The following is an 11,869-nucleotide window of genomic DNA, read 5'->3' as shown; positions in this document are numbered from 1 at the left end:
TTCCCTCCCCCACAGAAAAGGCATTGTTGGAGGATTAGAGGTAAGGGAGGGGCGTGGGGGGGGGATAGATAGCTTGCAGGCAGAGTTTGAAAAATAAAACCATTAGTTACTAAGCAGATAAACAGATAAACATTATGGGGATATCACAGATGAGAAATGGAGTCTGGATTCACATGCTTCAGGAAAGAAATGAACAGGTAAAATCATTTAGACACACAATAAATGCAAGGATGAAACTTTTCTTGCAAAGCAGGGTAAGGGAGGATAGAAAAAAAGCAATCCTTTAAACTAATTACTTCATGATCTTGTGGAATCAATTTAGGTGGAGAGGCAGAAAACATATGTTTATTCCCCTCCTCTGTTGCTAATTGTTCCTCTAATCGTGGAGAAGCAGAAAAATTAACAACTCCATGAGGAGTTAAGAGACCAATTGAAGATGATTTTGGAGAAAGAATTTTTAAGATAACACTTTTGCAGGGGTTCTTTGTGTCTTGTGGAAATAAATTCCCAATCTTTTCCACATAGACATTTTTACAGAGCCCTTTTCCGGATTTCCAAATATAAAAAGGCCAAATTAAATTTGCTTGGTTTTTGTAAATTTTTTCCATTATTCTTTTTAAAATAATAATTTAAACCTTGATTGGTTTACCAAGTTTTTGCAGGTCGCACCTGCTTCTTGGTTAACCTTCTTTCTTATACTCACGAGGGGATCCGTAGTCTTGCTTCAGACGGGATGTTATGCATAGCCTCTTCCAGGCAGTGAGCAAAGAAAGTTCAAGAGACGTACAGCCTAAGCCATCACGTCGGGGGACGTATAGTCTCAGAACTATCACGTCGGGGTCACCAGTTGCGAATGTCCGGTGGGCTTCTCATGGGGGGCCGGATCATGAAAGAGGCAGAGGCTGCTTTCTCGGGATGAGAGTCCAGATCTGACTCCGTGGCTCTCTTTTATTGGTTTCAATAGGGTGGGTGGATACACATTCATGAACAAGAAAACTACGTAATAAAAAGATACAATTTCATGTATGGAAAACTTCACATGTACATATATCATTGATTAGACAGTCAGAGATATCACCGTGACAGTAAGGGATGGAATGTTTATCTATGAGCCCCTTTTTTATGGGGGCCATAAATAAAAATGTTGTTTCGAGAAATTCCTTAGTGCCCTTGTTTACATCACACTCAGAAGTGTTAGACTTCATGGCACCAAATAAACAATTAATCCCACATAAATCAGAAGATCTGCAACAATATCAAATTTCCTCTTATCAATCCAATATATATATGCATTATTATCATTATCAATCAATTATTTAACTGTATCCATTATCACTTCATTTTATACATAATGCTCTAAATTTAACTAAATGCCATTTGTGGCATTAGTATTCTGGTTATTTCCTTAGTAAGTTTTGTATGGACTTCGCTTCACAACTTATTGCTTATTGCATATCTTGTATAAGCTCGCAACCCTCTATCTGCTTCTTCGATCACCTTATCTTTGGTTATCACTAGTGTTTCTGACAAAATTTCTCTCCTTAGTTCCATCAATTCTTCTCTCTTTTCTTCTTCTATACTTTGAGATCTGCGGTAGAGCTCCAGTCCATCTATCTCCCCTTTCCATATTCTACTCTTTTCATTTCCAACCACACTCAGTTCACTGTCAGTATCAACAATTTTCTTGTCTCTTTGTTTATTTTTTCCTTCAGTTTTTAGAACTCTGACCTCCATTTTCTTCATTTGATGAACATCCTCAATTTTCCATCAAATTTGGCTGTTCTAGGATCTATGTTCTCCAATATCTTCTCAATTCTCTCTGTTACTTTTAATAATTTTTGAATTTCAAACATAATCTTTTGCAATGTTAAGGTTTCTTTTTCATGTTGCGCCATTCTTTCAACTTGTAAACACTGCCACTCTGGCATTCAAAACTTTTTATTAAATTTAAAGCAAGTTCATTTATAATCTTTCAAGACAAGGCTTTGTTTTCACTCCACTCCAGCTGCCAATGAAGCTTCCGAAAAGCACCTGTATAAACATCCCATGCTCTTCTCACTGTCACTCTCTGTAAACAAGCTGAGGAACATTGAAATGCAAAGTCAAATGATCAAAGAGAAAAAAGAATAGACAATATTTCCATGCTTTCCAAGCCTCCAGCCTCCAAGTGGCAGTGTTACTTCCTTTCCCTCTGTTATTACAGCCTTCTTTGTATTCCTTTTATATCTTCTTTATATTCCAGGCTTAAAGAAAATAAAATTCTTAAATGGAGCAAAAAAAAAACCCAAAACCATCAAATCCAGCATTATAAAAATAAGGGAAAAGATTTTAATCCATAGGTATAAAAAAAAGAATATAAAAAGTAGCAGAAGAAAAACTGATCTGTTCAATTTAAAGAATAGGAAACATTAGCAAAAGTTCCATCCGTAAAAGAAAATTTTAAAAAAAGGATAAGACACTGTCTAATGTCAGTTTCACCGCTTATTCTCTTCTGTTTTCAAATTTAATTTAGCTTTAATTTTTTTTGGGTAGTCTTTTTTATAATAATAAGATTTCCTCACCAGATGGACACACTTTCTCTTTCTGTTTTCCTCCCATTCCAGAGCTGTCCCAACTTCAACAGCTTCAATAGCTGCACTTCTGTCGTGGGCAAAAAGAGATTCTCCTGGATCAATCAGGGACTTTGCAGTGTCCCTAAGATCAGCAGGACGTACTCTTCCCTATCACCATCTCTTCGGAATGGTTTAAGTCCAAAAGGACAGTCCAGCAGCAAAAGTATCGACTGCGATCTTGGAGCTCCAAGATCGCACGTCGTCTCATTGTGATGTCAGCTCCTCCTCTCATTCAAAATCTGAGATTTTATGAACTGAATGAAAGGTGGCCCTGGGTAACTACTGATTCTTTCATTGTATTATAATTTGTTAAAATATTCATGACTGGGAGAGACATGGGAACAAGGTCAGCCAATGAATAGGCATAGCAACTAAGTCAGCCAATGGCAGCTTAAACAGATCTGAGTCTGTGCAAAGAATTGAAACAGAAACTTAAGAAAGCAGTCTGCTGCTCTGAGAAGTAAACTAGCAGTCTGTCTGGGCTTGTCTGCTGATATGAAACTACCCGTAACTGCTTGTGTTTGCCTGTAACTATCCTGTCTTGTGTTTACTTGGAAGAACCACCTGTTGGTATTGTACATTTATTCATCTATTCTTATGTACATAAAGAAGTTAATCAATCCTGCTGCATCAGTTATATGTGTGTGTGCTCCTGAATTCGAATTCATGCAACAAACTCTGACATAATTCATTATTTTAGGAAACACAGGTTTTTGCAAGAGCAGAACCTGGAGCCACCATAAACACAGGAGTGTTGTTCAAGCAGCTGCCCTTAAAAATAATAATAGGACAAGAGTTGGAAGGGATCTTGTAGGTCATCTAGTCCAACCCCCCCCTCCCTGAAGCAGGAGACCCTGGCCTATACCATTTCTGACAGATGGCAGTCCAGTCTCTTCTTGAAAGCTTCCAGTAATGAAGCTCCCACAACTTCTGAGGGAAAGCTGTTCCATTGGTTGATTGCTCTCCCTGTCAGAAAATTTCTCCTTGTTTCTAGGTTGAATCTCTCCTTGTTGAGTTTCCATCGTTATTCCTTGTCTGGCCTTCGGGTGCTTTGGAAAATAGCTTGATCCCCCTTCCTTTCTGTGGCAGCCCCTCAAATATTGGAAGATTGTTATAATAATGGAATGCAAAGCGATTTCTCTTTATGTGACCCGTTAGCTTACTCGGGGCTCCGTCGCGGCTCCCCCCACCCCCTCTTCCCAAGGTAGCGCCTTAAGCGAGGCAACCCCGCTCTCCTCAGAGCCACCTCCACCTGCCGCCGCTCCGCCTCGCTCCTCGCCCGCCTCGCGCGCGCGCGCGTGGGGTGGGGGTGGGAGGCAACCGCGCCCCTCCTCCGTCACGTGGAGCAAACAAATCCTCCCGCGGCTGCCCTGCTCCACTTCCTCGGCCCGGGCCAGACGGCTCCATCGGCTCCCCTCTCCGGGCGGCCGGCAAGCGCCATGAAGATGCACTTCAGCATCCCTCTCTCCGAAGAGCTGCTGGAGAAGTTTGGCGGCCGCTACGTGGTGGAGTAGCTTCCCTTAAAGGGGAGGGAAGGAGGGGTGGATCCCCGACACGAGGGGAGGCGGGAAGGGCGAACTAGCCCGGCGGTGCCAGACCTTGCCAGGTTGCTCCAGCGAGAGCCAGGCATTGCTCCTCGGGCGCCCTGGCGATCTCCTCCGCGGGAGAACCGTGCCCTTCTGGCCCCCGGTTGCTTCATCCCGGCGAGACCCTTGTCGGGGGGTGGGGGCAAGGCGGAGGGAAGCGTAGTGCGGCGAGGTGGGGAGGCGCGGAGCGAAGAAGGGGGGCGGGGTTGGCATCCAGGCAGGTGGATTTGATGGCCGACGATCCCCGTTTAAAGGGGGTGGATAGGTGGGGGTCGGAGGATCAACAGTTGGGCAGCGGCGGGCGGCCTGGGTGGGATGAAAATTGGCGGCGATCCGGAGAGCCAGCGCGCCCCACCCATTCCTGTTACAACCCCGAAAGGAAAAGAAGAAAGGAGAGCAAAGATGGTTCTGTGAGGGGGGCGCGCGGGTGGGTTGGTGGGGGAGTGTCGCTAGTGCCCGTGGGCGAAGCGTGGGCTGGGGCGGCGTAGGAGTGTGGATGCCGAGGGTAAAGACTTCTCGGAGCGGGAGAGCGAGGCTCTCGGTCAAGGGCCAGTTGGCCTTGGATGCGCGTTTTTGCGCCAGAGGAGAGGAGAAGCGCCTGATGAGGGGCTTGAGATGAAGAAAAAAAAGGGGGGGGATCAGAAGGAGCTTCCGAGAGAGAACGGGGGGGGGGACGAGGCGAAGAAGGGGGAGGAAAAATGCTTTTGATTTGATTTGACTTGAAACTTCACCGACTTGGCCAGCGCTCAAAGCTGCTTGAGGAAATGACACCTATAAGCAAGTTTATGACAGAAATGGGAACGAGGCGCTCAAATAGGTACTAAAAATCGCAAGGGAAGTGTGGGAACAAAAAGAGAGAAAAGGCAAGTGTGCTGTTTGTTACTTGTAACGCTCCTTTCAGGTGATCTGTGAAAATTGGCAAGCTTCCTTTTCATTTGTTTTGGCAGGGTGGGATACGTTTTTAACGTTTATTTCTTTAAAATGTTCCAGACTGAAGGAATAGGTATCTTTTCTAGAATGGAACAGTCCAGTGTTTCCCTTGGCAACTTAAAACACTGGGTGGGGAATTGTGGGAATCGAAGTCCACCTGCCTGAAAGTCATTGAAGTTGAGAAGGTCTGACCTAGTCTCAAGGGCCAGTCCTCCTCAATAAAAAGATAGTCAAGCTGTACCAAATCTGTGTGCAAGGGTATTCATGGTGTGTGTGTGTGTGTGTGTGTGTGTGTGTGTGTGTGTGTGTGTGAGAGAGAGAGAGAGAGAGAGAGAGAGAGAGAGAGAGAGAGAGAGAGAGAGAGAGAGAGAGAGAGAGAGAGAGAGAGAGAGAGAGAGAGGGAGAGGAGTCAAGATGGTGGCCACAATGATGCAACCAAAGCTCCACCCTTTTATACACACCTTATACACACCTTGTGGCTTCCACTATGACTTTAAGACTCTTAGGAATGAGTTTCCCCTTTCTTGGCCAGTAGGAATGCAAGGTTGAACACAACTGATAGGAAGTGGTGAGTTCTTTTAACAATCCTGAAATGATTTATTTGGAGACTGTGTATTTCAGCTGTATTCTGTATATTTGGAGGGCTTCCTTTTCTGCAAGTTACGTTACAGTCAGTTGCACCGCTGGAATGAACAGGTAAGATGAAGACTTTGTTCCCTTTATTTTTTTCTCTCTCATCCAACCACTATTCTTGGGGGCGGGGGGTGGAGGTTTCACTGTCAAAGAGCCACAAAATGTTCTTCACAGCGGAATGGTGCTTGCATAAAATCGATAATTGGTTTCTTTGCATAGGGTCATTGGCACAGTTCAGACTTAAGTTTTGCAGCATGTCTCTAGCTTTGTACATAAAAGAAATGTTTACACATGAATAGTTTATTGTTGCATGAAACTTTGTATGTGTGCAGAGACATATACACATCAGTAGAGACACTCCCCTTTGCCTTTGGATAATAATCTCTCAGCATATTTTCAGACCTGGGGTTTCCCATGAAGTAAAGTGAGGACCATACATATCAAAGCTATGTTCAGAAAACAGGTCTTCAGTGAAAATAATATCAATGTCATTGAAGCTTTAATTATTCTAATGAAACTATGGAAGTAAGAATATAAGCTTTGTCCCTCTACCAAATTGTGTATCTATGAAGGAGATCAAAAAAGTCAAAATTGTAGTTGTGGGAATGCAACGAAAGACTCACTTTCTTTTCATAAATAAGCTACATGTAAAAGGGAGCCAGACTGTTGTATAGTGGTGGCCAATTTCTTGACTTCCTTGAACTTCCCCACCAAAGAAAATCTCTTAAAATTGAACAGTTGTGCAAGGGAAAGAGAGAGAGAATACAATTATATTATTCAGTGAGTGCACATAATACTTTATAGAGAATAACAAGAGAATAACAGAGTTGGAAGAGACTTTGGAGATCTCATAATCCAACACCCTGCTCAAGCAGGAAACTCTAAACCATTTGAGATACTGGCTATCCAGTCTCTTCTTAAAAGCTTCCAGTGGGATGGAACACCCACAACCTCTGGAAGCAAGTAGTTCCACTGGTTAATTGCTCTCATTGTTAGAAAATGTCTCTCAATTCTAACTTGCTTCTCTCCTTGATTAGTTTTCATTCATTGTTTTTTGTCTTGCCTTTTGGTACTTTGGGAAATAAGTTGACTCCCTCTTCTTTGGGGCAAGTCCCTGAAATATGAAAACACTACTTACACCACTACATGCATATAAGGACTATAGCAATATGGGTTTGCTCCAAAATTATTATTTTTCTAATAAAAAATAGTTTTACCTTTTCGTTTTATCTTTTTGTAAATTTTAATTGCTGTATCACACCTGATAGTATCCGTGACTCTTTTTATAAACTGAGACTTTTCTTAAATCTTGCACTCAGTTGATTTTATTCTGTTAACTCTATATACAGTACATTTTTAGGTTACATAGCCTATGTATGGTGTCACAAATAACATCTGTGCTTTTTCTTTTATGAACTACTAATTTATTTGCTACCAGAATGCATTCTGTCCCGCAATCAACATCCAGAGAATTAAAGGCAGGGATTGATGCGAGACAAACAATCTATCAGAAAAGAACACCCTAATCAAGGAATTAACAAGAAGAAAGCCATGCCCACACCACATCAGAGCAAGCTACTGCATATAACCATGGATCAAATTCCACACTCAGTAGCACTGATATTGTTACCTAGTTGGGTATTGAAATGTCTGCAAGCAAGCAACCTAGTTCAGAGAGTACCAAGGACTGCACAATTCAACACTGAGTTGCATATATTCTCTTCTATTGGTAACATAAGAGCAGTCCAATTCAGATCTCTTATGGATGCCAACATGCTTAAAGGAAGTAATCTTTGGGAATTTATTAATGAATATCTTCAAGTAATAAATATTTGATATTTGGTAACAGATTAGTACCATTTAAAGATTATTTATCTTTTCAGCTAAGACGAGTCTTTGGAAAAGGAATGCCTTCGTTTCCTCCAAAATATTTCCTTGCAATGACAAAGTCAATGGCTGATGAAAGGAGAACGCAGCTAGAACAGTATCTACAGAATGGTATACTGAATGCTACACTGGCAACTGACTTGTTAATGAGCTTTCAAGCAAATATTGAATTTGTGCATGCTATGATTTCATAGACCAGAAAGGGTTGAAAGGAATTGTGCAGAAAAAGATATTTTAGGTGACTGGGACTTTAAAGGAAGTTTATCATCAGATATAGCGGGGTGTTCTTAGTGCAGTTCTTAAGGAATTCTGCACCATAGCCTTCCTACTGGAGCTCACTGAGTTTTTTAAACAATATTTCATGAGGTTTTGGGACTCTTTCAAAATGCTGTGATAGAATGGGAAATCCAGTGATGTCTGGAGTAGACTTTCAATCTGCAGTATAGAAAAAAAAGAGCAGAGAACTCACCTCAAACAAGTATTCTAAACTGAATCTGATTTCTTGAGATTAAGCATTAATCTAAACATTTCATTTATGAAAATCGTAAACTTCCTTTGAGTTATATGCCTTTATCAGAAATTCAATTATTTCATTATTATGTGCCATTGTCATTTTCCACTCGTAGCCATCACATAGATTTTTCTCCATGATCATCAAGATTTTAGGATGTAGGCTATTTTTTTCTGATTCAATTTGATTAATAAATTGTGCATATTTTTTTTCTTGGTGTCTCTTGACCGTCTGTGGAATATTTTAAGATATATTTTATATTCTATTGCAATTTCTTCTATTGCAGTTTCCGTTGATCCAAGTGTTACAAACAGTGATGTCTTTATTAGTTTCTTTAGGAAATTACAGCAGGTAAGGTTTTTGTTTGTTTCAAAGTAAGATGTTAAGAGAAGGACAATTATCTGTGCTCCTGTCCTTATAGACTAAAAGCTGGTTTGCTGTTACTAAGAACTACAATAAAAAACCATGCTTTTCAAATTTTTACTGGATTATGACATCTTCAGCATAGACCCTAAGCCCCGACGACGAACTCTTTTAACACTCTATGTATTTAAGGTCAGACCTGATCCTACTGCGAGAGTCCCCCCTCTCGCAGGTGTGGCCCTCCGCCCTTTCGAGGGCCCACCTTGATGACGGATTTATTAATCCCGAGAGGTGGAGGAAGCGGAGACTTAGGGGGTTTTTAGTTAGTTGTTTTTTAAAAATTTGTAGGGGTGGGGGCTCAGGGGTTGTGGGGTGGGTGGGTCAGATCAGGAGCGATGTGAGAGCCGGGCCTCCAGGTGTGGTCGCGAGCAGAAGGAGCGGAAGGGAGGAGGAGGGGGAGGATATCATTCCTATACAGGGCTCTTTAATTCCAACGGTCGCAGGGAGGGGCAGATACGAGGACAGATTAAGAACTTACAGTCGGTTGGGAGACCGTGGTTGCTGGTTACACCCGGTCGCTTGTACCAACCCCTGCGTTCTAGGTGGTCAAGAGTTACAGACCCAAGGCCTGAGGCTGTTGTTATGCAATGCGAGGTCTGTTATTAACAAGGCCCCCCTCATTCACGATCTAATTTTAGAGGGGGAGCCGGACCTCGCGGGAATAACGGAGACCTGGTTGGGCCACGAGGGAGGTCTTCCCCTCGTAGAAATGTGCCCACCAGGCTACCGAGCATTTCACCAGCCCCGGGCCCAGGGAAGGGGCGGTGGGGTGGCAGTAATTATTCGGGAGGACTTAGAGCCGAGGGAGTCTACTGTGCCACAGACGTCCGGATGTGAATCCCTTGTTGTGAAATGGGGCCCTGGGAGACAGTTGGGCCTGCTGATACATGGCTCCTCGCTATACATCAGCGGCCCTGCCCGAACTCCTCGAGCTGATCGCATCGGTGACGGTTGAGACCCCCAAACTTTTAGTGATGGGGGATTTTAACCTGCCATCGATGGGAGAAGCATCAGAGGGGGTTCGGGAGTTCATGGCTTCCATGACAGCCATGGACCTGACTCAAATGATTCAGGGCCCGACACATGAGGGAGGACACACTCTGGACCTTGTTTTTGTCTCTGGCCAGTGGCTGAGTGATCTGGGAGGAGGGGACTTAACCATCACTCCCCTGTCATGGTCAGATCACTCACTCCTTCGTCTTGACTTCCCTGGTGCTACCTCCCGCTGCGGGGAGGCGGAACCGGAAAGTACCAGATGGTTCCGCCCCAGGCGCCTGATGGAACCTGATAGATTCCAGATGGAGCTTGGGCCACCTCCTGTAACCTTGACCCGCCCCCGGGTAGAGGACTTGGTGGTCGCGTGGAATAATGCGACTACCGGGGCCTTGAACCGGGTGGCGCCTTTGCGGCCTCTCCGGCGGCAACGATCCACCCTGGCCCCTTGGTTTACCGAGGAACTAAGGGTGATGAAATGCCACAAGAGACGTCTAGAGAGTCGTTGGAGATCCTCTCGCTCCGAATTTGATCGAACACAGGCACGAGCCCATTTAAGGACGTACCTTGTGGCATTGAGAGTGGCCAAACGCCAATATTGTGCCACTCTCATTGCATCCGCGGAGAACCGCCCTGCCGCCCTGTTTCGGGTGTCCCGCTCCCTCTTGTTTCAGAGGCCGCGGGGGGCCCCTCTACAGGGCAGGGCAGAGGAATTTGGTAAATATCTGCAGGATAAAATCGCTCAAATCCGGAGGGATTGGGTCCCTGTCAGTGGTCCAATGGAGACGTCCATGGCGAGTCTTGAGGAATCGATCTGGGAGGAGTTTGACTTGGTCGCCATCGAGGATTTGGACAGAATGCGTGGACGACTGCGACCCACCACATGTTTATTGGACCCGTGCCCCTCCTGGCTTGTACTGGCATCCTGGGAGGTTACACGAGACTGGCTCCTGGGCCTAGTGAATGCTTCGTTGAGCGAGGGGTCTCTCCCGGCCGCCTTGAAAGAGGCGGTGGTGAGACCCTTGCTCAAGAAGCCTTCCCTGGACCCTTTGGAGCTGGCCAATTATCGTCCTGTCTCCAACCTTCCCTTTTTGGCGAAGGTTGTAGAGAGTGTGGTGGCCTACCAGTTTCCACGTCATCTGGAGGAAAATGATTATCTAGACCCGCGCCAGTCTGGCTTCCGCCCCGGTCACAGCACGGAGACGGCCTTGGTCGCGTTGGTGGATGATCTCTGGAGGGCCAGAGATAGAGGTTGTTCCTCTATCCTGGTCCTATTAGACCTCTCGGCGGCTTTTGATACCATCGACCATGGTATCCTGCTGCGCCGGCTGGAGGGGTTGGGGGTCCGGGGCACTGTTTTGCGGTGGTTCGGCTCCTACCTTTCTGGCCGGACGCAGCGTGTGTTGGCAGGAGAAGAGAGGTCGACCCTACGCCCCCTTACTTGTGGGGTGCCACAGGGGTCGGTCCTCTCGCCACTCCTGTTCAACACATATATGAAGCCGCTGGGTGAGATCATCCGTGGTTTCGGGGTGGGATACCACCTGTACGCTGATGATACTCAACTGTACTTTTCCACCCCGAACCACCCCAACGAGGCCATCGAAGTGATGTCCCGGTGTATGGAAGCCGTACGGATCTGGATGGATGACAACCGACTCAAGCTCAACCCCTCCAAGACGGAGTGGCTGTGGGTACCAGCTCCCCGGTTCAGCCAATTAACTCCATCATTGGCCATTGGGGGCATTCAACTTGCCCCCGTTGAGCGGGCGCGCAATTTGGGCGTCCTCCTGGATGCCCGGCTGTCCATGGATGACCATGTGACAGCCGTGGCAAGGGGGGCGTTCCACCAGGTTCGCCTGGTGCGCCAATTGCGCCCCCTACTGGACCGGGACACCTTACGCACAGTCACTCATGCGCTGGTGACGTCTCGCTTGGACTACTGTAACGCTCTCTACATGGGGCTTCCCTTGAAATGCACCCGGAGGCTACAGTTGGTCCAGAACGCAGCCGCGCGGGTAATTATGGGGAGTACTAGGTACTCCCATGTGACACCGTTCCTGCGCGAGCTGCACTGGCTTCCTGTGGTCTATCGGGTGCGTTTCAAGGTTTTGATAACAATCTTTAAAGCGCTCCATGGCTCAGGACCTAGTTACTTGCGGGATCGTATTCTGCCCCATACATCCCTGCGACCAATCCGCTCGCACAGAGAGGGCCTCCTCCAGGTGCCGTCCACTAGACAGTGTCGGGGGGCGGCGCCTAGGAGTAGAGCCTTCTCTGTGGCGGGCCCAGCCCTG

At 45.7% G+C, this 11,869-nt stretch overlaps 1 protein-coding gene across 4 annotated transcripts in view; it reads left to right on the top strand.

Annotated features, from left to right (window-relative positions):
* Positions 1 to 3,986: 3,986 nt before the first annotated feature.
* Positions 3,987 to 11,869, top strand: part of SNX31 (sorting nexin 31) — a 32,722-nt gene continuing 24,839 nt past the window's right edge. For 2 of the 4 annotated variants that reach the window (XM_081951031.1, XM_081951030.1), the window contains exons 1-4: positions 3,987 to 4,117; positions 5,750 to 5,824; positions 7,645 to 7,759; positions 8,446 to 8,510. In XM_081951031.1, coding sequence (XP_081807157.1) covers positions 4,052 to 4,117; positions 5,750 to 5,824; positions 7,645 to 7,759; positions 8,446 to 8,510 — 321 coding nt within the window. In that variant the 5' untranslated portion in view covers positions 3,987 to 4,051. Of the gene's footprint in view, positions 4,118 to 4,193; positions 4,371 to 4,884; positions 5,016 to 5,749; positions 5,825 to 7,644; positions 7,760 to 8,445; positions 8,511 to 11,869 lie in introns of those variants that run through there. The other 2 variants (XM_081951033.1, XM_081951032.1) reach the window with 2 other exon arrangements.

Source organism: Natrix helvetica (assembly GCF_964273705.1).
Source record: "Natrix helvetica genome assembly, chromosome: 4".
Classification (NCBI taxonomy): domain Eukaryota; kingdom Metazoa; phylum Chordata; class Lepidosauria; order Squamata; family Natricidae; genus Natrix; species Natrix helvetica.
Note: the sequence above shows the minus strand (reverse complement) of the source record. Positions and strands in the feature narration are given on the sequence as shown.